We start from the raw sequence: 25,591 nt of genomic DNA, 5'->3' as shown, positions 1-25,591 counted from the left end.
AAAGAGGAGAGTGATACAGCTTGTTGGATTTTGAAAGGTAGCGAATTAAAAAGGGCTGCGCCAGAAAATCTAAAAGTACGCTTGAGGTTTGGGTAGATGGAGGTCAGCTTTCCTTCGAGTGTTGTAACCATGTTCATTGTAGTTCCTAATGAAATAGTTACTTAAATACTGAGGAACTAAGTTATGGAAACATTTAAAAACTAAAACACATTTGTGTATTTTATGGTTTGATTCTAAGTCAGCCCACCCTAAAACATTAAAAGTATCTCTAGAAGGGTCATGCTTAAAAATGATACGGGCAGCACGGTTTTGCAACCTCTCCAGACTTTGCTGGAGCCAACAGACAGTTCACCCCAAGCAGTGTCAGTATTACACACATGAGAGTTACCGGTTGTGGCACAACTTGCAAAAAAACCGCTCGGGCTCGCCTGGCTCGCTGGCTCGCCAGTCTCGCCTCGCTATTTTTTGCAAGTTGTGTCCACAACCGGTAACTCTCATGTGTGTGGGGGTCGCAAGGCCAAAACTTGCATGTGCGCGGGGCCCGCAAGGCCAGCCCTTTTGTGTGAAAGGAGGAAAATGTGAGTGGCTTTCACATTCCTAACTTCCTGAAGCAGTTTCGCCGGACCCGACAGTGTACCAATCGTTGTATGGCGCCATTGTATTAAATTACAACAAACCTTTAATTGCTGTGCCAGAAATAATTCCTATTGAACAAATGCTCTTATTGAGTAAACGAAGATGGGAAGAGGGAGAACTGGAGAAATTAACTTGAGTGTAAAGAAAAACTTGAAAAGATCTCGTGGAAAAGCGTTTACAACCTACAAAAAAACTAAAGAAAATGAAAAACAAATAACAATCCTTTTAACAGACGAGGTGATTGAAAAATTAAAAAAATTAGACAGCAGTGTTGTCGCAAACGTTTTAACAAGCTAAACAAGACTTGCACGCTCCGGTGAGTGCATAAATTATTGAAGCAACACAGAAAGTCACAACAATGACTTTGATTGCGTGGGTGTATTGCTGTCAAGAAACGGAAAACCCCCTTGACGTAATCTAGTTGTTTTTTTTTTAGGAGTTTTTAGAGGACAGTTATAGAAATGCCGTCATGGGTGCATTTTTAGAATATAAACCGATAAATAGAAATGGCGTCAGGGATGTATTTTTTAAGCAAACACCATAACCAAATTTTGGAACCTAAAAGCCAAAAAATAATATTTTATAAGATAGATCAGATTCAATTGAACTGTTTCAACAACCAGAGAAGTGAAAAAAAAAATCCTGCGTAAAATTATTTTTGCTTATACAGCACATTCCAAATCGCACAATAGAAAGGACATTCCAAATCGCACCACACATTCCTGTTCGCTTGTGATTTTTTTTTTCACGAAAAAAAAATTTTTTTAAAAACGCTGAAAATCAATGGCGAATCGGCATGTTTGGCATGTGCGTGTGACGTACCGGAAGTCCAGAATATTCTAAAGCGACATGATTGTAAACAAGCCGATGTGTTAATCAAGCTTTAAACGGCTAAAGCAAAAAAATTGAGAATCAACTGGCAAAAGATTAAAAATTGGTAGAAAAGACTCTTGATTGAAACAGTAGTACAGAGAGTATTTGACAAAAACCACAGCCGGTGTTTGTCATTGGCGATGAGTCATGATATTACACCGTCTAAAAATATCATTCGGGTAATACCCCGACTTTGTACACCCACGCACGCAAACACACAAAAAAATTTGCATGCCGCTGTGGGTCACGCAATTTCTCGCTGTTCGCTTCAACTTAATTGTATTTTTTGCACACTCAGATTTAATCCTTTCGACTCGGCTGAAAGTCACTTTAAGTGCGCTGTAACCTTTTATTTTGCCTCGTTCAGGCAATTAACAACATCGCGGGTTATGTATCGAATATTTTTTTGACACTCGGGCGTGAAATATTCAAACACAAAGTAAACGACAAGATGAGCGCAGACAATCATTCTTTTATAAAATGAAAAAATGTTTTATTGGACTGAAATTTTATTTCGAAATGTCGGTGGCACTTTCGAGAAGTTTTTTTTCCAATCTTTTGCGTTCTTCTCTCTTGATTTCTTCCCGAATTTTTCCGATGTCTGGCTGAAGTGAATTTGTTTGTTTTTTTGCAAAGTTTGAGCGTAAAGTATCTTTAAGTTGGCGATATTTTTGCATTTCTCGTGTGATCAGTTGAAACTCTTTGTCAGAAACAAGATTATCATTCAGAGCTTGTGAGACAGAGCTGTTTATCGAGTCATGTTTTGCAACAGCCAGAGCGAGGATTCTTGAGTGCTTATTAACTTTACGTTCAAGCTTTTTGTTGATAACTGACAGGCCAGTGGAAGCTGCGCCAGATATACCTGCTACTGCTGCAACAGGCGCGCCGATAACAATTCCAACACCAGTAAGTGAAGTCGCAACAGCTCCAGAAGACAGAGCTGCCGTCACGGCGCCAAGACAGACCACGGAATAGTGAATAACTTTCCGGACTTTTTTATATTTTTTTAACACAAGCCTGTAATGCTCAGCTTCAGCGGATATTTCTTTTTCAATTTTACTTATTTCAGTCAGCCGAAAATTCTCGGCATTTGTTGGGAGGCTTGGATAAAGTTGTGTTTCTTCGCGATCACCATAAGCAGGGGCACTCGGGAGAACATTAGCAGATGACATGGTCTCGTATACATAAAAGTTATTTTTGTATTTAATTTAATTCAATTCCAACTCATATGTAAGATTTGAGCCGTTAAAATCGAATGGATTTCCATTCTCATCTCTAATTGAAAGGGTCAGAGATGTCACTTGTGCATCAGCCATAACGTCACGCAAGACATTGGGCTGTTCACTTTTGTAATTTATGTTTTCGTAAGCTTTTCCTCGGATGTCGAAACAAGCTAAAACAGAAGATGGTTTACCATTAAAGAGATTCTGTTCTCTGTCAACTAAATCGCAATGAATGAAATAAGTTGTGGGAGAATTTAATCTTCTTATATAAGTTATAGTTCCTAAATGCGAAGTGTAATTGTTTCGCAGTAGTAAATTAGACATATTTGGATCAACAATTAATTTTTTAAACTGGGCATTTGTGATTACAAGCTGGCCAAGTGGAGTATTAATATCTGTGGGCAATTCAATACGATGTTTGGAAAAATTATTTTTCAATTCACTTGCCAACCTTTTGAGAGTGTAATGACCAGCCGGAAAGGGCACATCGACAGGCTTTTCATGATCGTCCAAAAACCTGATAAACCCATTTTCTTTAAGATTAAACCAAGAGTTAGGGATATGAGATGACAGAAGTCTGATATAGCTTGGTTTTGGAATAGGCTGGTCAAAATAAACAGTGTTCGGATTTTCTTTTGTGGTAACAGTCAGCACAACCATTTTTATATTAAATAAAAATAAAAAATGTTTAATATAAAAGAGGACCATGGATGCAAAAACAAGAGGTTTTATGAAGTGGATGAAAACCCCAGAAGCAACTACAATTTCTAAAGCGGCAAAAGACAATGCATGGAAACCTTTTCTTGCAAAATATCCAAACGCTGACCGAACAAAATTTGTTGCACAGGTTGAGTTCGCGTACAACCACACAGCAACGGCAGACATTTATTACAAGGCAGGGCAAGGCCATTTGATAAATGTTTTTGGCTCTGACAGCAAATATTGGAGCCCAGAGATGAAAAAAGCACTGGGGGTGAATCAAATTTCAGGCGGTTTTCCACAACAGCTGTCACCAAGCGGCGCAAAAGGCTCATCTTTGCCAATTCCCGCGGTTGGATTTCACGAAGCCGCACCGAGTTTGAAAAAAATATTTAACAGCCAAATAAACATCTACGTCACACCAGACCAATATTTCACAACGAAATTAAGAGAGATTTTTCAAAAAACAAAACTGAAGCATACATCAGGAAAAGAGTCAAAAAGGTGGCTTGCTAGCCAAAATATGGGCTATTGGCCACAGCAACTTAACTTTGCGGTATGGTGCGCGACAACAGGCTGCGGTATAAGTCGAGATATTTTCGATGAAGAGCACTCATCTCTTAGCTTGCCACCGATTGTGCGTAATTTTTATCTTTTTCACGTTTATTTCACGATAAGGCGAATATTGTTTCAGATGGGGGGAATTCAGAGCGTAAGCGCCTTGCCAGGCGACCCCACTTTTAGCCAGTTCGACAACAAGTACGACGTGGCTTCTTACAAAAGAATATGCGCTGAGTTCGGTGTCGACCCGTCAAGCGATTTCCGTTTCACAACAGGCGCAAACCACGGACTTGGTAACGTTTATATCTGGATTACTAACATTGGACCAAACAAAACTGGAGCAAAATACCCCGATTACGATAAATTTTCGGATGAAGGTGGAACTGCAAGCAAAGGTAACTTGATTCAATACATCGAGCCAGACGACGCTGCATATGCACAGGCAGACTGGTTTTGTCCTAACGGCACTGAAGGGCTTACTCAGGCAGGTTTGTCGAGAGTAAACCAGTCGATAGAGGCTTTTGTCTACTGTATTCTCGGTTCGCAGGTGAACGTTCGAAGTAGCATACTTGGCACAGGCGGCCGTGCAAAGGAAGCGCAAAGTGAGTTCCTCGTGTTGGTTGAAGACGCTATAAGGCAACCTGATCTGGCAAAGTCGGTCCAAAGATACCAATTAGCCATCGACGAAGCTAAGGTTCGGCTTAACCTTGCAGTCTGCCCAGGTGCCTGGCTGATGCCCGCTCGTATGGTGATAAACACAGAAAGCGTTGTTGGTTACAATAACCAGCTTAAGCAGGCTGTTGTTGGGATGAAATTAGGAGTGAATGATGAGGTTAATAAAGCTACAAAAAAAGCAGCTCTTAAACTGATGGCGGGAGGAAAATCAAAAATCAACCCACCAAACAGCCACCCTTCAAATCCTATACACAAGAGCGCCACAGCAAAAAAAAATTGGACACCCGCCGCAAGCGCTGCTGAAACACCAGCTAGGGACCTTTACGGTCCCCGTCCAAAGGACGGCAACGCGCAAAGCGCTAAAGCTACGAAGGCCGTAGCCAATGATTCACACGAAATAAACAAAGCAACTGTCGCTGTTGGCGCGGTTGGAGCAGCAGCTTTGCTCTACACCCTTATGCGTTAACGTCTCTTTTTGATGTATTTTTCAACAAGAAAAGCAACCACAGCAAGGATAAGCAGCCAGGTGTGCTCTGCAAGAAATCCAATTACTTGACCAGCGGTTTTGAAAAGAAATTTCGCAATCGAGCCAATGAGACCAGGCAGAGCTGATGCTACCTTTGAGCCAATATCACTTAGGCCTTTCCCCAACGCTTTGCCGGTTGCCTTCAACGCGTTTGTAATTGTTCCAATAACAGAACCAATCGTGACACCAGCAGCAAGAAGTATTGCTGTTACTGTCACGCCATATTTTTTGAAGATCTCTTTGATCCTCTCACGAAGTGGAAGCGCCCTTTCTCTTTCTGCAATCTGCGTTTGCAAACGCCCGAGCTCCTCGGTTCTTTCTGCGACTCTGTCTTCCGCTGCTTGTTTTTCAGATGGCGAGGCATTATCATCTTCAATAATTTTTTTGTCTTCCTCGTTTTGTTGTTTTATCTCGGCTTCTTTTTCTTTTAAATCATCCAACCCTTTTGTGTTGTTGAGATTTTCTTCCAAAGTGTTTCTTTTGCTCTCTTGGGCAGCGAGGACTGCCCTTAGTTGGTCGCCTTTTTTTTGTTCTTTTGCCTTATCTTTTGCCAGTTTTTCAAGAGCAGCAACTTCTTTTTCTGAGTTTTTTACATCAGCTTCAAGATTTTTATTTAATAGCTTAAGTCTTTCTACTTCTGATTTATTTTCAACAGCTGACCCAAGTTGATCAATAATGGCGTTATTTCGCTCGATTTTTATTCTTTTTTTTTCTACTTCTTCGATGGCTTTTTCTTTTTCTGATGCGATTTTTTGGGACTCTTGAACTTGGATTTCAGATTCTCTTAATCTTCTATTGGTTTCTCGTATTTCTTCATTTTCTTTCTCAATAAGTTCTTGTGCCATTGGTCCAAGTTCTTTCCTGATTTCTTTTGTAAGACTTGGATTTAGCTGTTGTTTACCACCTGTACCCCTTTTGGTGGTGAAAAGGTCATATAATTTTTTACCAGCTCCGGCCATTTTTACTTGTAATCTGCCCTTTAGACTGTAAGAAGCTTCAAGATTTGTTGATGAGCTTTCTGGAAACACCCCTTTTAGAGACTTCCATGCTTTTTCGCTCATTGATTGCGCACTGTCAAGCAAAGGTGTTTCTTCGTAGGATGTGTCTGGCAGCCCGCTCTGTTCGTGCTGCATCGTTTGCATTTCATGTTGTTCACCCCCATGGTAGGGTGTGGATGCCTCCCCGGGCTGAAATGGTCGGGTTGTGTCGACCTCTTGTTCCTCTTCATCATCGTTATCACTGTTGTGGTCAAGATCTCGGTCCAAATCATGGTCCTCGTATCCAAACTCACCACCACCTTCCGCCATCACGTAATTTATATATATTTTCAAATTAAACTTTTCAATTTAACAATAAAACCAATCGAGAGATGGCTGCTGTTCAAGAAAACCTTCGACCGGGACGCACAGAGAAAATACTCGGCGCACTGAAAGCCGAGCGCGCTGTAAAACGAATCACTTTTGACCGCACAGAAGCCAATCCAGAGGAAACGTTGTATGTTTCAGTGCCCAAGCTGAACGAAAACGAGGTCATTGTGCCCGGCTCGCTGGCGCTGCGCTTCAACATCGACTTGAGCGGAGGCCATGCCAACAACTTTCTGGTTGACAACGTCAGCCGAGCTCTGGTCGACGATTTTGTTGTAAAGTACGAAGGCACCGTCGTGCAGGACACGGTTGGCTATGACATCTACAAAATATTTGAGGATTTTTTCCTTTCGCAGGAGGAGCGCGACGACAGGGTGCCAGAGGGCATTCAGAGCGAGGACCTTAACAAAATTCGCTCAAATGCTGGCGATAAGAAAACTTCAGGTGCGGACGCAGAAAAAAAGCTGAATGAGATATATGGAAATAAATACCGCATCCGCCTGGATCACCAGATTTTAACTGACCATGGGGCATTTTATCCTCAGGCACTATACAACGATCTTGTGTTCGAACTGAAGCTCGCGGCAGCCGAACATGTGGTCAGAGGCTCAGATACAACAAAACTAAAATACAAGTTGACAAACATCCAGCTGGAGTACGAGATGATAAGAAGCGAGGAAATTGCAGATGAAGCGTTCAGCGCTTATTCGGGCGGCAAAGAGTTCGCTTACGACCACATCCAGCGTGTTAAAGTGGTGACTTTTGCAAAAGGCTCCGACACACGTCTGAATCTAAGGGTCAACCCGCAGAGGAGGTCCATGAAAGGTATCTTGCTCCTATTTATTGAGCAATATAACAAAGGTGCAAGGAGCTCGGAAAAGTACATTAACCCGGACCTTACAAAAGTAAGCATCACTGTCAACGGCTCGCCAAACATGCTGTACAACAACGGCATCGAAGGAATGGACATTTGGGGAGAAGTTAAAAGATTCTACATGAAAGAAAAAAATAAAACGCAGCACATGACTCTGCAAAAGTTTTACACAGAAGACAAGTTTGGCCTTCTTATTGATCTGCGTTCCATGGCTGACCACTCGATGCACGGAAGCGGCACGCGCCTTGTGAACACAAAGGACGGTGTCCAGCTTGAGCTAGAGAGGAAAGCAAGCGGCACAGGTAATTTGAACTGCCACATTTACGTAATCAGCGACGCCCAAATGAATATACTTGGCAGGCAGTTAGAATCTGTGCTTTTATAATTTTTCTTTGAAAAAGTGTACCTTAGGTACATATACGAACGAAGATGGATCCTGCCAATATACCCTTCAACGCCCTCATTGTGGGACCAACGAACTCAGGAAAAACAAGATACGTGGTCAATCAGCTTTGTGGCCCTTTCCGAGGCAAGTTTGACTACATCGTGCTCATCTGCCCGACTTTCGAGCACAACAAGACTTATTATCGCTTTGCTGAGGAAGATATTCGATTTTTTGTTTTCATTTGCGAGCAGCACGAGGTGGAATCTTGGTTAAGGCTTTCAAGATTTCTTTTTGAGGGTACGAACACGCTTATCATCCTCGACGACTGTGCTGCTTCGAAAGATGTAAAAGGAAGAACAGGGGAGTTGGTGAATCTTGCTTTCTCTGCTCGCCACGCAGGCTTGAGCATATGGGTGTTAACTCAAAAATTGACAAGCATAACATCCTCATTCCGCGAAAATGTTGCGGCAATCGTTTTCTTTTACACCCCCTCTGCCAAGACCACGAAGGCAATCTTTGAGGATTACGCTGGCGAACTTGCCAATGAGGATTACAAAGAAATCATTTTAAAGCTAAAAAAAAATAAGTTTTCGCATCTTGTCATTTCTCATCGCCACCCTTACGGCACAAAATTTTCTTATTGAACATATTTTTTAGAGTAATAAATGGCTGACCCGTTCGCAACTTCTCCTCCCGAGAGCGTCAAGGGCGCTGCAAGTGAACAAGAATTAGCTTCCGTAATGGAACTGCTAGGAGCTGAACCAGAAAGTACAGAAAGCGCTATGGCACTCATTCAAGGCCCTGACATTCCTGCTTTGCGTGAACAGCTTGCAATCCTTGTTTCAACAGGAAAAGCCAAAGAAGCAATCGGTGTGCAACTGACACACGAGCAGGTGAAGCGCTTGACAGATAAAGAAGTTGAAAAGTACTTAAAGAGATATGAGGCATACGTTGGATCCAAAACAACCGACAGCTTGATCGACAGCTTTATTTTTCTTGTAACTAAAGTCGTTGGTATGGCCGTAAATATCAAGGACGTCAATGATTATCAGAAGGAACTCAAAAACGACTACATTATCAGTAAAGAGCTGTCCACTTTGGCAGGCGGTCTGGCTTTGAAATGCGGCCGATTTCTTGCCGTTGCAAATGCTGCGCTCATCACAACAAAGCACATTGATTTAAACGAATTGACAAAGTTGCAAACCAAAGGGACTCTTGAGTCCCAGCGCCATGGCGCTGAAACACCAACTACTGAAGATTTTTCTGAGCAATGCTAAGAAAATGCTAAGTAATTACTGAACAATGCTTAGCAATTGCTTAGCAAAAAAGTTTGCTGAGCATTGTTCATTTAAATATTATTTTTTTCTCATTATATTATGGCCGAGCTCGAACAAACTCCGATCGCTCAAGAAGAACAGAAACAAGTTACTTCAACAACTCCAGCAACAAAGCCTGCCAAAAATCCAAAGCGAGTTGCTGCTGGCAAGCTTGCAGCTGAAAAAACAAAACAGGCTCGTGAAGCACAGAAAAAAGCTGCTGTTGAGGCTGCTGCAATAATTGCAAAAGAAAAGGAAAAGAAATCTGCGGCTGCAAAGCGAAATGTAACACCACCGGCCGTAACGGAACCAGCTCCGCCCGAGGCTCAGCCGCAATCAAGCGGTCTCACCACAAATCAATGGATATCTTTGCTTGGTATCGGCGTTGCAATCGTTACAACTTATGTGAAACGCGAAGACATAAAAGCCTTTATAAACGAAAAAAGAAGTCCAACATTTAAAGCTCCGCCAACTCTTATAACTGATGACACACCAGGGGTCCCAGAGGAACCCCGCGCTTTGCGCGTTACAGCAGAAAGTATTGGAAGGGTTGCAACGCGTTCTTCAGACACGCCTTCGACAATCCAAAATGCCATTAGACCTCGCAAACAAAGAGGAATCCGTCCGATGGATTAAAAAATTTCTTTTGAACATTTCTTTTTCATTTATTATACCGACAATGTCCCTTGGTTTTATTCTTGACAGCCTTGTTAAAGGTGCAGCTATGGCTGGTATTGCATTACTTTGGTTTGAATTTTCCAAAACTTGCGTTAAAACCGCTGTTCGGGTGCAAAAGGATGAGGATACAATTTTTAAAAGAGGTATAAAAAAAACAAAAGAAGTTGAATCTGGTGAAGAAGTTGCAAACTTTGCTTCGCAAAACGGTGAAGAATAAACAAAAAAAATTTTCAATTGAATATTTTTTATTATTTTATACTGAACCGCCATGTCCGACAACAAGCTCGTGAAAACGCTCATGGATGCCGCCACCATTACAGGTCTCGCCGCCGGAATCGGCTGGGCTGCCAAAAAAGTTGTAAAAGAAAACTTCACATCCGACCCAAGCAGCAGTTTTATGAACTATGTAAAGTTCACAGCCGTCATGGCTGGCAGCGTTGCACTTAAACAGTATCTCGAGGACCAGAAAATTCTCCCCACCAATTAAAAAAAAATATCTTAATATAAGAACAAAAACACACAATGGCAAGCGTAGCGATTATGGCTGGCGGAGCTATCTTGAACGCTGCTGCTTTCATTGGCGGCAACTATCTTGCTCGAGCTTTGGGTGGCGGAGATGACGCCGCTTTGAAAGAAAAAGAAAGACACGACAAAGCTCTCGAGGCTTACCAGGCAGCTTACGCGAAGTACTCTCGCGACCGCACGAAGCTTCTCGACTGGATCGAAACCAACAATGAGATCAAACAGCAAGCGAAACAAAACTTTACGAACACAGACTACGCTTTCAAACTCTACAACCAGGCACATCCTGACAAACAAATGATTCCTCCGAAAGAACCCAAGTTCTCTGATTTCTATCAGCCAAGTGAGCAGCAGAAACAAGGTGAACTTATGTTCGTTGGCGCTGGCGCGCTTGCACTTGGGTACGCTGCCTTTCGGTTTCTTTAAACTTTTCTTTTTTTTCTTGTATACACATGGATGCAAAGATTTTTGCGGAGCAAAACTTTTCGAAGAAAATCTCGAAAGTCTACTATAGCCCCCAGGGCTATTGGAAGGGAATTGCTGCGATAAAAAAATTAGCCGAGGCTGCCAAGGTTTCCGAAGATGCCGCAAAAAAGTGGCTAGTTAAGCAGGCCCTTTGGCAGATCTACCTTCCGGCACCACGATACGTTCCTCGCCCAAAATTCGATGTTTCTTCTCCAAACGCGGTCCACCAGGCGGACCTTCTTTTTCTGCCACACGACAAACTGCCGCGAGGGCGAAAAGTTTACAAATACGCGCTGACTGTTGTTGACGTTGCCAGCCGATTCAAAGAGGCCGAGCCTTTGACCTCCAAAGATTCAACTGAGGTTGCAAAAGGTTTTCAGACAATTTACAGGCGAAGTGCACTAAAATGGCCACAGATGCTTCAAGTTGACCCTGGTCGCGAATTCATGGGAGCTGTTACCAAAGAAATGGAAAATCACAAAACCTATATTAGACGCGGGCGTGTTAACATTCACAGAGATCAAGCTATTGTTGAACGTTTTAATCAAACACTGGCAGGGCGCCTGTTTGGTTATCAGTACGGTGTCGAGATGAACCTGCCATCTGGCCAGCGGTCGACAGCGTGGGTAAAAAGGCTTCCCGAAGTTGTTACCGCTCTGAACAACGAAGTTACCAGTCTTACTGGAAAAAAACCTGCTGCTGCAATCAAAGAAAAGGCTGTTTCGTCAAAACCGTCCTCAAAATATACAAGACCTGTTGGCAAGAAAGAAAAAAAACTCCCCTCTCTCGTTAATGTGCGCTTTCTCTACCAACCTGGCGAGCTGGAAGGCGGCGTAAAAAGGGCTACAGATCCGATTTGGTCATTAAAAGTCTACAGCATTGAAAGGTCTGTTACTAAACCTAATCAGCCAGTTCTTTATTACTTGCCCGATGGTCCAAAGCGCGGCTTCGTGCGTGAAGAATTGCTTGTTATTCCTCCAAATACACAGTTACCACCAAGCACTTAGTGCTTGAGCCCCTTGGGCTCAGAAAAGCTATAAACGTTCTGTTTCGCAAAACTTATACCCGTAAGCATTTGTATGTATTCCGTCTTCACATATCCATCGCTTTGAGTCAAAGGGGGACAGCGATTTTTTGTTTACCACTATTGAATACATCTCGTGGGCATAGCTTCTTAGCATGTGCATTTCGTGAAAGCTTTCCTTGTTTTGAAAAAGTGTATCTTTGAAGTTTTCATGATCTATTTTATTCTTTGTCACACACTCTTTTACCCCCTTTGCTTTTTTTATATTTTTTTTGTCTTCTGTCATTATTGAATACATTTTTGGCCTCAAACAAACACACTCTGAAATTAGTTTTCCTGCGCATTCGTCTTTCATTTTTCCCAACACCTTTTTGTTTTCGTTTGAATGAAGTGAATGCTCTTCTGGGTAGTCGCTTGTGTCGTACTTGTCAATGTTTTTTGCCATGTCCGCGTAAACGTCTTCTGTTTCTATCTCAAGCAAAAGGCTGTCTGTGTCTGTATACAAAAGCTCGCAACGCTCTCCGTACTCCTTTTTCAGATGGTTGTAAAAGAAGTCATACATGCATAGCTTGCTTACGTCAAGGATGGTCATGCCTGTGTAGACCGGTTTATTAAGAAAAAGCTTACTTTTTCGCATGTCTATTCCAACCAGATCGTTTGAAAACATCACATGCCTTGAATACAATGGGCTTGCAACTAATTTTCTTATTTTCTTTTTTTCGTCGCTGCGCACTATTCTTATGTCTACACGGTTTCTCAAGTTTTCCATTGTTTTTCCAAAAACTGAGTTATTCATTAGCTTGTAAAAGTTCTTTTCAAAGACGCTTTTCGCTTCTTTTCGGAATTCTGTGTTCATCCGGATGTACGGCTCCATCCACGCCTCTTGTTCAAACTCTAAGACCCTGTGCACTTTTTTGAGTTTCATTCCCTGTTTTAGATAAAACTGCAAGTTTCGGTAATGCACGACGTAATTGGTTTTGTCTTCAAGAGTTAAAACAAGCTTTTCGGTGTCTGGCGGGTGCAAATCAAGATTTTTTATTGTTTTGTTTTGGTAAGGCGAAAACATTTCTTTGTTTATTTTCTTTTTCTCTGGTGCTAATGGATAGCTGTTGTGGGCGTCATGCAGCTCTTTCGGGTATTCCAAGTCCACCTCTAAAATCCATCCAGCTTTTGCATACTCTTTTTTTGTCGTTATTTCTTTTTCTGTTGGCATAACCTTTTTCCATCTAAATCCACTTTTTGGAAGCGGCTTGCTCATTGCCCACCCGTAAAGGTTATTCGCATCGAGGTACGTTATGTATTTTTTTGGCTGGCTCGGGTCAAATCCCTCAACATAAGGGTTGTTCGCCTTTGCATACCTCTTGCTTACCATCGAAATCCCGCCTCTTATTCCCCTTTCGACAAAAAGATGCATTTCATAGTCTGTAAGTAACTCAAGCTCCACGCCTGTCTTTTTCAAGAGTGCGTCCCAAGCAAGGCCTGGCGTCGTGTAATAATTCGCGGGATCCAACCCGTACTTCTCAAGACAGAGTTTTCGGAAGCTTTCAAAGACGTCGGCTAACAGGGTCACGTCAGTCTTAACGTACAAATCGTGGTAGTCGCCCAGGGTCTGGCAGCCAAAGGTTTCCCACACGTTTTGCGCGTGTTCGTACTCTTTATCCGTTATGTTCTCATCATTAAGTTTGCTGTAAAACTTTTCTTTTTCAGGCAAACTTGTTTCGCTAAATCTTTCCCATGAGTCCATGTATTCGTAAGGATAGATTCCCTTTTTGCAAAGAAGTTCAAAACTTTCATCAGACGACTGTGTTGAATTAGATTTTGTTATATTTAATTCCTCCTTCGGCATCGCTTTTACAAGTGAATCAAGACTTCCTTGAAGAAAGTTTAAGCTGTCAATAAAACGCAGTCCGCCAAATGAAAATGTGATGTATTTTTCCATGTTGTTTGCGACACATTTTACCTCTTTCTGTGCCTCTTTTGAAATCTTTGACATTGCCTGCATTAAATGGTGCGCATCATAGCCCCTTAGGTTGTGAAATACAACTGGTATTTGGACACTTTTTGGATTTATTCTCATCATCAAGTTACAAATGTTGTGCGCGGCTCCTCGAAACTTCCCTGTTATGTGGCAGTGGTCCTTTACCACATCTTTGTAGTTCGGCTGGATAAGCGGCTTGTGGCACTTCAAACATTTTTTTTGGTTTTTTTGCGGCCACTATGTGTGTGTTTTGTGTCAGCTTTTTTAGCTCATAGTGGTGTTCGGTACCAAGGCTTTGCTCCGCTTTTTTCGTGCTGTAATAACATTTTTTGTGAAGCTGCCCAAAGTAATTAAGTTCCTCATTATTCCCAATCCACACCGGCAACGAGTCTAAAAAGTTTTGTTTCATCAGCGTTTTTTCGCAAATGTGGCAATCGGTTGCATTTTTGAATTTTTCCCAGTCTTCCGAAGTCATCACAAGGGGTTTTTGCTTTGACAATTCAAATCTTATTTTTTTCTCTTCACTTAAAAGGCAGTTCAAAAACACTTCAACGGCGTTTTCACCCCTGTAAACGTAAGGTTTTTCGTGTTTGCCGTCGCTCCTTACAACTGTGTAAGCAAATCCACAAGCCTCGTGCTGTTCTGTCTTGTCTGTGTAGCTTTTTTTCTTCAAGTCTTCCAGTTCTTCTCCTTGTTCTTTTCTCTTCTGGCGGTCCTCGGGCGTTTCGCGTTTACATCCTTGCATCTTTCTTAACAATGCCTCAAAGTCGGCGTAAATTACAAAAGGCGCTTTCATTTGTTTTTGATAGTTTTTAAAAGAAAGAGTGTTTTTCCCCTCTTCCGGCATTTCGATTCTTGTTGGCCTGCCGTTAACTCCATTGCAGTTTTCTTCGTGCTTTTCGAGCAAGTCTGCTCTTGTAAAACCGGTCAAGCACATCATGCAAAAGTGTTTTTTGTTGTGTGATTTAGTCTGATCGTAGAGCAATGCGCTTACTCTTTTTATAAAACAGTAGTGCTGAATTAATCCTGACTCAATTAACATAAGGTTTATACGGGAAATGCTATTTTCTTTTTTGCTTGTTCTGAGAGGTATCACACAGTCGTCTTCCCATCCAAACACATTTATTGCAAGGTTGTTGTTTTGCGCCTCAAGCCTGTCAATCTGCTTTAGAGGCGTTGGAAAATCGATTCCATTGTAGTTTATTCCGTCGTCAACTGGGTATCTGCTTGTTCTTTGCGGATTTTTCCCATCTCTTGGCGGAAATAATGCAGCTCTCAAAGCCCATTTCAAACATTCGTTATCCCTGTTTTGCACGTTAATAACTGCTTTTTTGTTTGCCAATTTTGGTGGTAAAGGCAGATAACTCCCCCCTCTCAATGGCTGATAACGCGCGACATTGATATACGCCATTTCTATTCTTTCAATTTTCCACCCCGAGCCCTTCTCTGACCAAGCCTCAATTTCTCCCTTTGCTTTTTCGATAAATCTGACAAACTCTTTTTCGATTTCTTCTTTGGTGTTTTTAGAAAACACGTGCGGTTCTCTTTCACTGAAATAGTGGTTCATGTGTTGCGTAACTCCGTCTCTTTGTATCGAAAATTTAACTTCAAGTCCAAAGCTTGCTTTTAAGCTTCGTAAGTCATCAATTTCGCTTACTAAAAGATCATAAAACTTTTTCTTGTTTTTTCTTGCAAAAATGTAAAGATCTTTGTTGTTTTCGTTAGCTTCCGGTATGTTCATTTTCCATACACGGAGCCATTCGTTAAAATCGTTGTGTTCCAATAAAAAAGACAAATTTCTTTGGGGGTTTCTTTGAAATTCACGGAGGTTTTCCTCCATCTTATCTTGCAAAACTTCTGACGAATATCTTGCGGCAGCCATCTGTTGCATATACTAAAGAAAAATATTTGTTCAATTGAAAAATAAATCTAGCACACAGGTGGCGCTCTCTGTTGCTGCGGGCCGTTAGAGGTGCCGCCAACGCCTTTTTTGCAACTCGTTTCGCGAGAGGGGTAAGAAAGGCGTCTTGCGTTCCGCACACACATGTAAATTAGGAGTTGTGGACACAAACCGTGACAAGGAGCGAGGCGAGCCAGGGCGAGCCGAGCGAGTTGTCACGGTTTGTGCCACAACTCCTAATTTACATGTGTGTGTATTACCTTTTTATCTTTTTCTTTGTTCGAAAACTTCTATTTCGAGATTTCCTTCAATTTGAGAGTAATCAGAAAAATGACTTAAAATATCGTGACACAAATTGCATGTGAGTTGACTCTACTTCAGGGCAAAAGGTAAGGTAAGGTAAAACTTTATTTATGCAGGGTGGCCCATTCAGCACAGTGGCTGGTCTCCAGAGGGGCCCTGCTAAATACAATTTCTAAAAATATAAAATATCTAATTGTTTAAAAAAGTTATAAAAATAGAGTTAAAAGCTAATGTCTAGTAATTAAAATAGTTATATAAAAAGAGTTTAAAAACTAAAACGAATTACAAGCATGAACTGGTATATAAAAAAAGATAATATCAAAAATTAGGAGCTATGAAAAAAAGTGGGCTTTTACAAGATTTTTAAAAGAGGAGAGAGATACAGCTTGTTGAATTTTTAAAGGTAGTGAGTTAAAAAGGGCTGAGCCAGAAAATCTAAAAGTACGCTTGCCAAGGCTAAGCTTGGGTTTAGGTAGATGGAGGTCAGCCTTCCTTCGAGTGTTGTAGCCATGTAAATTGTAGTTCCTAATGAAATAGTTACTCAAATATTGAGGAACTGAGTTATGGAGACATTTATAAAGGGCTCTAGATGTATCTTACACGTACTTCTTGATTAGAAATATTCATCCTATTTATGCATTCTAACTGTTACAATGTTTTGGACTCAAGTAAGTCATACAGTTTGCACCATATACACAGTAAATATTCTTCAGATGCACTAGGTCAAGACAAAACAATATGTTTGATGGATTAAATGAAGAAGATGAAGATGCTAACATACTTTGTTTATTCAGTAATGCCACAGAGACCTTCAGTTGAAATGCCCTTTTTACCTTCCCCCCAAAAGACTCCAAAGTTTTGTAGTATATAAATTGTCTTTCCTACATAGTTATAGGTAGGAATCAATAATATTCCCAATTTGGTCATGCACCGTGTTTTAATCATCGAGAAAAGATAAGAGAGTGCTGAACTGTGAGAACAACCCAAAGGACGTAACGTACATTTGTACTGGCCAAAGAATTACAGTCCCCTTCCCTGATGATTTAAAGTCTGATGCACTCAGAACCAGTAGCACACCAATCCTCTTAGAAATCCTAGATTTAAAACTAATCATTTGATAAAATGTGTTCTTTGGTCTTGATGCATTGCTTCCCACCATTGTGGCCTGGGTATGATTCTCGGTCTCTGCATCATATGTGGGTTGAGTTTGTTGTTGGTTCTGGTCCTTGCTCCAAGTGTTTTTCTCCAGGTTCTCCAGTTTTCCTTCCTCTGCAAAATCCAACACTTCCAAATTTCAATTGATCGGGAAAACATGGCCCCACAAGCTTACAGGGTTCGCACACGCCTTGAAAGTCGTTGAATCTCAAAATTAAAATTCAAGGCCTTGAAAGTCCTTGATTTTATTTATCGAACGTCAAAAGGCTTCAAGGCAATGAGAAGACCGCCAAAATAAGCGATTTTTTTAGTTCTTCAGCAAGCACATCAACAGTTGATTTGGGGTAAACTTCATGAAAAAAAGTCCTTGAATTTTTGGCCTGAAAAAGTGTACAAACCCTGAGCTTATAGCTTTATTCCTTACCCTGTGTAAATAAATGTAATGTATTAATTATTATTTGTTTTCCTCAGCAACCTTAAGCGAGTCTGCAAAGGTCTGTCCCTACCCACTTTTGATGATAGCCTGTCAACTTCTTTTGGAGATAACAGCCTTCTTACGTGAGAGCCACGGTCTGTACTCTGTCAGCAAACCTGCCGCCAAACCCTTACATCGTTTCATTGCTCCCAGAAGACGGCAAAGTGTGACGAGTCACAGACGATCTACTGCATTTTCCCCTGAAGTGCAGCAGCGTCGTTTAAGTAGTATAATTGGCGGTGGAGCAGAACGAATTCGGAGAGCTAGCGTGTGGAGCCAATCATCTGTACAAACTGATTTTCCTTCTAGTCCCAGTAGAGCTTTACAGGAACCGCCGATGATTACTGTCTCTGGAACTGATCGGGACCCCAACAAACTTGAGGCTGGTCATGAAGAGAAGAAAGAAAGACGAGACAGTGCTGAACGTGCAAGAAATCGCCAGAGTCTGTATTACCCCAGGGTCAGTGCTCAACACTCTCCTAAAACAGCGAAGAGGATTGCCAAACGCAGTGCCGTAGGTGGGGAGGGCGAGTCAGTGAGATTTAGATCAAAATCTACCAGGTGCGATGCCAAGCATCTAAGCGTGGGTGCATTAATGCTTGATGAAGATGAAGAGTCAGATGATGAGGATCCAACTCTGAATTTACCATGGCTGAATGCTGTTATCCAGCTAAATAGCCAAACTGCATTCCTGTGCGACCATCAAGGAGTGTGCCCAGTCAACTGTCATCAGCGACAAAGCCGAAGCTGTACTCGGATGATGAGAGCTTTGAAAACAGTTTACAGTTCCTTGAGAAAACAGGATAAAACTAATGATAAGCAGATGAGTAGAGGGCGTAGCAGTCCTCTGATCAGTGCACCACAAGTTGGCAGTGTGGAGCAAACATCTAAGAAGGACAAGGAAGATGAAGATATGATAAAGTACCTTTCTTCAAGTGTAAGTCGACTGTGTAATGACTGTTATTTTAAAAGTCATAAAGCTGCAAGTAGTTTGATAAGAAAATGAGGCGAATGGGTCATCTTTGGCGTTGTATTGATGCATTGGCCTTACGGACATGCTTTGTCTCCAAGTTCAACTCCAGTGACAGTTTCATGTACAAAAAGTTTCTTTTAAGAGAACGGTAACTAAATTAAGGTTATATCTTCCTTTAGATGTTTAAAAATAATGTTTTTCAGAGGTTAGGTTGCCTACCGCTAATTTCAGAACAGTTTAGACCACAAATCCGCATAATCCCCGTGACGTAGCTCCTTTAAACAAAGCAAATCATCGCCATGACCATGAACTTGTTTCATCACATTTCCAAACGTTGTCATCAAAAATACTCCAATGCACGTTATATTTTCAACTCTCTGCTCAATGTTTGGAATTCTGATGAAACTGTCTTCTCATCTTTGATATTTTAAGTCATGCTGAAGTCCATCAAGCCAATTCGGGCTAATGCACCTACTGTCAATGTTATTTGATTTCAGATTGCAAGTTTAACTCACTGTCCATTCTCAGTCATTGCTAAGGCTGGGACGGTGATTGACACAAGTCATCTGATGGAGACCCTCCCAGTGGTGTGGGAACTGCTTCTTGATGAGGATCAACAACTGGTGTCTTCTGCAGGTAAGTTACCCAATAGAAGAAAAGTACAGAGAAATTACGACTTCTCGAACCCAAATTTACTTTCATTTTTCTGTTGCAAACGAGACAATCGCATGGCGTTTAATAAAGTAATATGTTATTAATCATTTATTTTGTGTTACATTGTTTAGCTTCAGTCTTTCTTCTAACTGGTATTCGTCTGAGAGACACAGTGGAGCAAATGTTACACAAGGAACTTATCTGCTCCGATGCCAACGAACGAGTCAAGTCCCTTCAGAGGTACGCATTATATTAGCTGTGTGAACTATATTTAAGGATTTAACAGCCAGCTTTCAAACAAAGTATTACTCTTAAATGCGTTGTAGTGTTGCCACTTGATTTGATTTGGGGGAATAATGCGGGCTCATTATCTAAAACAGCAGTCGTAAGGAAGTCAGAATGAATTCTCGACTTTGTGTTGATTACAGTACATTCAATTCTAGATTTGAGGTTTTGTGGCAATCCAGGTTTCATGCTTGGCCACGACTTGAGGAAGGCGCAAGAGTGCTTTTAAAGGTATTTATATTTTTTTCACGAGAATGTCAGTTCAGTAACATTGTAGTTAAGATCTATTTTAGAGAGCAGCATTGGCCTGACGGTCAATGTCGTGAACTTAGGATTACAAGGCTCAAGTTAATTCCTTGGTTTTGTGTTTTTGGTGCCCTTCTGCACTTGGAATTTCGTGTAAGTAGTTAGTGGCGAATTGTTAGGGGCCATGGTTGCCTGTGATAGACTACATCCCATCAAAGGGGTCACTTTACTGTGAAAACTAGGCTTTGCCTGAGGCATTAAAAGCATTGGGTTTGTAGCGGCACTAAAAGCTGGACTTTATGGGTAGTTGTCTCATAATTGTTTCATCTTTTAACTGAAGGTACCACCACCAAAAATTGACTTCACCCTCCCGTCTCCTACTGTGGGTATGCCTTTAGGGCACCCTCCTGAGTGCCCTTGGGATCCACGCCTCATCCTGGAAGAACAGCAAGATAAAAAGAAACAGGACAAGAAGAAGATTCGTGACAATGGAAGTGCACTGAAGAAGCAGCAAGAAAGGTCTGACTTTTTATTGCGAGCTGTTCCAGTGTCAATGGAAGCAACAGTCGGTATAAATGTCGCCGAAGATGAGAAAGGTGAGCTGGCTAACTGTTGGGGCTTGGTTTTTGTTGCTGGGCAATGCCAAATTTGACTTCTTAGAATGGAATGGAAAAAGATGGAAAAATCTGGGATGATTGTTATAAGGATGGGAACCATTTGGCTTACGTTGTCTCTGACAGTTGCAACATAAAAAATATAGACATTTTTCTCAATGATAGCCATAAGTTCTTGTAACAATGGTGTTGGGCGCCTTATCAAGACGATATTGACAATGTGTTGATTAGTAGGGAGAAATTAGATTCTTTACAGCATTAACATTTCCATGGACAGGCTGCTGACTGTTTAAATAATACTACTCTATAGATGCTAAACCCGCGTGTAAGAACCTACTTTTTTCAGAGTTTGGCAAAACAGGTTCTTGTATTATGGGGTACTTATTGACAGTTTAGGCTAAGTAGGTTCCTAATTAGGTTCTTAATTTCTACAGAGTAGACATTGTTGTTGATTATCAGAAAATAGTATAAAATCTGGTCTGTTCTTCATTATAAATATTTATTAATGTACCCATGTTGCCAAAAGTCCAACAACATACTGTATATACCCCGTAACATCACCTTTCTGGTTTTTTGGTAAAAAAAAAAAATATATAAATTAAATAGTTAAACCCTACGTATAAGAACCTGTTGGAATTTGTTTGGCTAAACAGGTTCTTATATTTTGGGGTATTAAAAAAGCAAACTTTCTGCCAGAAGGTTCTTAAATCCCTAGGTTCTTACACGCGGGTTTTTACTGTATTTAATACCTAACTTAAATGTTAAATACTATAGTATTTGTTCAACGTCCGATACCTAATTGTGTTCTATAAACGGGATTGAACCACTGCACTCCTTTACCTTACGTGTTTGCACTTCAACTGCACCTGTTTTTTTGTGCCTCACAAGTGAATCTACACGTGGTGAAGTGCTACTTGGTAGCTATGTACATTTCACTTCAGTTTTGATAGAGTTGGAGCGAATGCTTTAACAGGTTGTGGCGCCCACAATGCCCTTGGTTTCCACCGCGGTCAAACGACAGAAATAATTATGCAAAAAATAAGAAAAGTACTGCAAAGATAAGGTTTTAATTTTCACAGTTCAAAGTTCGATACATAACCGGTATCCTAAGGGTTTACTAAGTTTTTTGGAGCTTTACTAAAAAAGTTCTACGTGTTTGAAAATAGCGATATGCGGACTTGTCGGCGCCATTTGTCAAAGCACTTTGGTTCGGATGCGAAACATTTAAAAAGTAAAAACACTGGTTTACCTGAGGGAATGGGATTATGCTTTCACTCGGCAACTATTTTTATCTATCCTTGCTCGTAATCACTTCAATTTGAACAAAAAACGGCGAAATGGAAAGAAAACCTGCCTGAGACGTTTGACCGCGGTAAACCCTTGGTTTGCCATGCACTCTCACTGCTTCGGATATGGTAAACGATCAGCAGAGCTGCTCACGGGCTACAGTTAGGATGTTACACATGAACGTTTATTCGTTTGTCTCTCCATGGAGTTCCTTTGGGTTGTCGACCACGACATTTCAACTGCTATACAGGCGACGAGGTCGATTGTTCTTGTGTCACTCTATGTAGCCCGCTGATTCCCTACTAGGTGTTGTTCCCTTTTTGATCTTGTTAAAAGAACCATATAGTTCCCGATTCTTATTGACCAATCACAAACAGCATGAGTACTCCGAATGGCGTGAAGTCATCATTTTGTCATCAGTTTACCTTGTTGCTACATGTAACTGTTTTCACTTAAGACATTAAAATCAGCACAAAACCGCGTCCTGCTCTTTTTGCACTGGCACAACATTGTCATGACCAACATTGTCTCCACCGTGGATCACAGCACTGGCACAATCACGGGCACCAATACTGGCACCAACATTGGCAGCGCTGGCACAGACATTTGCACCAATCACTGGCACGGCACCAGGACAAACTCATGATCACAAAAACACAAGTTTGTCATGATTTTTTTTCTGTTTTTCTTGTTGTGGGTTTTACAACAGAAAAGTATGCTCGAATGGATGTTTGGCATTATCATTTGGAAGCTACGGAAAACTCAGATTCTGAAGAAGATTTGCCAGAAGGATTTGGAGGTTTGAGTTAATCCACGTAACGCTCTTTCTTTAAACTTACTAACTTGAAGTGGTTGTGCTTGGTATTGCGGGATTTTCTAAGCTTGGTAATTGAAAAATAAATTTGTAGCAATGGTAATTAATGAATGGATAACTGCATGAAAATTAATGCATGAATAACTGCGTTGTGATTAATACATAGCAAATAATGCATAACTGACTGGTAATTTATGCATGAATAGCTGCTTGCAAAGTTGTCCATGGATAAATGCACGGTAATTAATGCATGGATACCGGAATGGTAATTAATGTATGGATAACTGCATGCTATTATATTAGATCGTAAGCAAAACTGTCAATGCACTCGGCATTGAACTCTGACTTCCAGATCATTCAGTGACTAGGATTCTGCTTGCCCTGAATGGATCAAATTTCTTGCCCAAGGAATACAGCGAAGGTACCTTGTGCAGGCGCACATTATCAGCTTCTGGATCAAACTCAGTGATGGATCAAACTCAGCTTGATTAAATTAAGTAGGCTTTACTCTTCACTTGGCAAAAAAATTATTGATAACGCTTCAAATCTTGGGTCGTCATGCCTGGTGCCGTTCCAAAATCCTGGATGGACAGAGAAAGTGTACCTTACAGTGGAGTTCAGTTCAAATGAATACGTCATGTACCGACAGATGAGGCTGCATAAGCCTGCCATATATTTGAGTAAAGATGTCAGCAGGCTTTGTTGGTAGTTGTGGTACACGAAGATCTTGTGATATATAACATTTTATATATGAAATAAATAAGCCCACGGTTTGAAGGCCATTTGCGGTGCAAAACGTTTCCTGGGAAAGAACCATTTATCTTCATCTGTACAATGTTTTTTTTTATCGTTAAACTATTGTTAATTATTTCTACCTTTAGTTGTAAAGTAACGATCTCACAAAAGGCCAGGAACAAGTTTTGTTTTTGGTTAATCCTTTTAGAAGCACATACTGACAATATAGAAAAACGTTGTAAGTAACAGTATTTAGCTTATCACAAGAATGGGACAAGAAAACCATCTGGGTCCCTTACAGGAGTCCAACCCATGACCTTCTGTACACCGGTGAAAAACGTGTTCTAAATACTATTTTTCCTACCTGTGTTATTATCTTGGAATGAAGGTGAAAGTCAACAAGTAGAAGCTGAGTTATGGCCACAAGCAGTGTCATCCGCCATTCCTGATATCATCAAAATGATGGATGACGTCCTGGTGGATAGTGATAAAATAGCTGGTAAGTTTGTCAATTAACTGTTAAATGTAGTTTATGTGTCTACTTATCAGCATTATAATTGGCTCAAAAAACTCTTTCAACATGCTCTAAACACAAGAAAAAACTTGCTGCTTTTCCAACCTGTCCAAAACCATTCTTGACTTGACTTATGACTTATCCTCTATTAGCATCAGCTACGTGCTTTTACTTCATTTTCTGATTCAATAACAATGTTATTTGAATTTGTTGTGACTAGCCAGATGGTTCGGTTTTAATTTTGTGACAGTCCTCAGTTAACAACTAAATATGTTTGCCTACAGTGTAGCTAAGGGAAATAAAGTATAAGCTGATTTTGGGGGAATAAAGATCACCAGTTAAAGCAAACAACGCAAGATGCAAGTCTTGTACTACCCCTATAAGCTGTAAGAAACATGTCATGGTAATATTAAATTCTTTGTTTTGTCTTCAGTGATGGAAGTTGCCCGTCGTCTCGTGTGGAGGTGTTTAGTTGATGACCCAGTTCTTTTCTTTAGAACAATTTTAGAGCAGTTAACAAAGAAAGACAAACAGGTCAGTTTGATTTTCATTCGTGGCCTTCAGATGATGGTGTTGTTTCTGTTGGTGCTATTGACAATTTCCTTTCCTTTGCAGAAGTGGAGCCATTTCATATTTTTTCTGTAAACGTTTACAGCGTACTACCATCGCTTGCATCTAAGCGTGAACACGCGACGCCCAAACATGATCTAATTGGGTATTGAACTTGCATGATTGGTCGTCTACATTTGAAGTTTAGTAGACCGTAACGCGAACTTTCCCCGGGAACTTCCGCACTCAAAATGTTCACCACAAACAAGTACAGGCAAAACATTAAACCAGGAGTGCAACTTCTCGAAAGACGTAGATCAGGATCAATTTCGTTGAAGAAGTCTCTTATTTCCAATCTTTCTGCCATTTCAAAACCGCTGTGTTGAACTTTCGGCGAGAAAGTTGCATTAATGTCTGCCAAACTTTTAACGTTTGACGACCAATCAATAATAATACCCAATTAGATCATGTTTCGGCGTCACGTGTTCACGCTTAGAGGCAAGCGACGGTATCTACTTTGAATCGCATTATGATACTTCATTGAGGACTGTTGCAGCAACTGCTATGCTGCGCTTTTCCCATATAGCTGAACTGGCCTTGTGTACCCTTTTTTATTTAACTGGTTCTCTATCAAGCGATTATCAGATATTCCTCTGAGCAGAACACGGCAACGTTAACACGCATTGACTTTTGCTTTGTTTTAATCAGGAAGAACACATCTCACTGCTCAGGAAGCTGCTTCTTTACATCACAGAACTCCCTCAGACGTCCTCAAGATTCCTCATCAATAATCTGGTCAGTGGAATTAGCGTTTAAATACCTTACTCAAGTAGCATTTTTAACCTCGTTCTATCAAGCACTCACAAGGCCACACAGAGGCGGATCCAGGGGAGGGGTTGAGGGGGTTGCAACCCCCCCCCCCCTTTGAGCAGCATTTTTTTATTCGTTTGACTCTTCATAAAAAAATAATAGAATAAAATTGTTTTTATGTAGTTGTTTCACTTCCACCAATTGACTGATTGTCAAGTTAAGAGAATGATGATGTACATTTGGCGAATGTTCAATAAGAGCAATTCTTTAACAAAATGTGCCCATTTCGACACCATCTTGAAAACTGAGTGGTGGGTAAAATTAATCGTTTTTTTTTTAGTTTGCGAAGATGGCAAACTATGTGGCAGTCAGCAGTGCTGGAACTTCCAAACAATCTTCTCGAAGCAATCTTCTACTGTGACGAGCATGCTTTTCCGCACATCCATCGTCTTCTCCTCATTGGATACACCCTACCAAT

General features: G+C 41.0%; 1 protein-coding gene across 2 annotated transcripts in view; it reads left to right on the top strand.

The window, feature by feature from the left end:
- LOC144662516 (protein unc-80 homolog) overlaps positions 1–25,591 on the top strand; it is an 87,236-nt gene that overhangs the window by 19,766 nt on the left and 41,879 nt on the right. Inside the window, exons 8-16 of one of the 2 annotated variants that reach the window (XM_078523329.1) lie at positions 17,629–18,569; positions 19,103–19,241; positions 19,391–19,499; positions 19,703–19,775; positions 20,131–20,386; positions 22,401–22,490; positions 23,629–23,739; positions 24,188–24,288; positions 25,012–25,098. In XM_078523329.1, the coding sequence (XP_078379455.1) occupies positions 17,629–18,569; positions 19,103–19,241; positions 19,391–19,499; positions 19,703–19,775; positions 20,131–20,386; positions 22,401–22,490; positions 23,629–23,739; positions 24,188–24,288; positions 25,012–25,098 (1,907 nt within the window). The remainder of the gene's footprint in view (positions 1–17,628; positions 18,570–19,102; positions 19,242–19,390; positions 19,500–19,702; positions 19,776–20,130; positions 20,387–22,400; positions 22,491–23,628; positions 23,740–24,187; positions 24,289–25,011; positions 25,099–25,591) is intronic. The other variant, XM_078523330.1, reaches the window with a different exon arrangement.

The sequence above is a fragment of the Oculina patagonica genome, chromosome 8 (assembly GCF_052425735.1).
Source record: "Oculina patagonica isolate OP01 chromosome 8, crgOcupat, whole genome shotgun sequence".
Taxonomy (NCBI): domain Eukaryota; kingdom Metazoa; phylum Cnidaria; class Anthozoa; order Scleractinia; family Oculinidae; genus Oculina; species Oculina patagonica.
The sequence above is the reverse complement of the archived record's forward strand: the minus strand, read 5'-3'. Positions and strand labels throughout refer to the sequence as shown.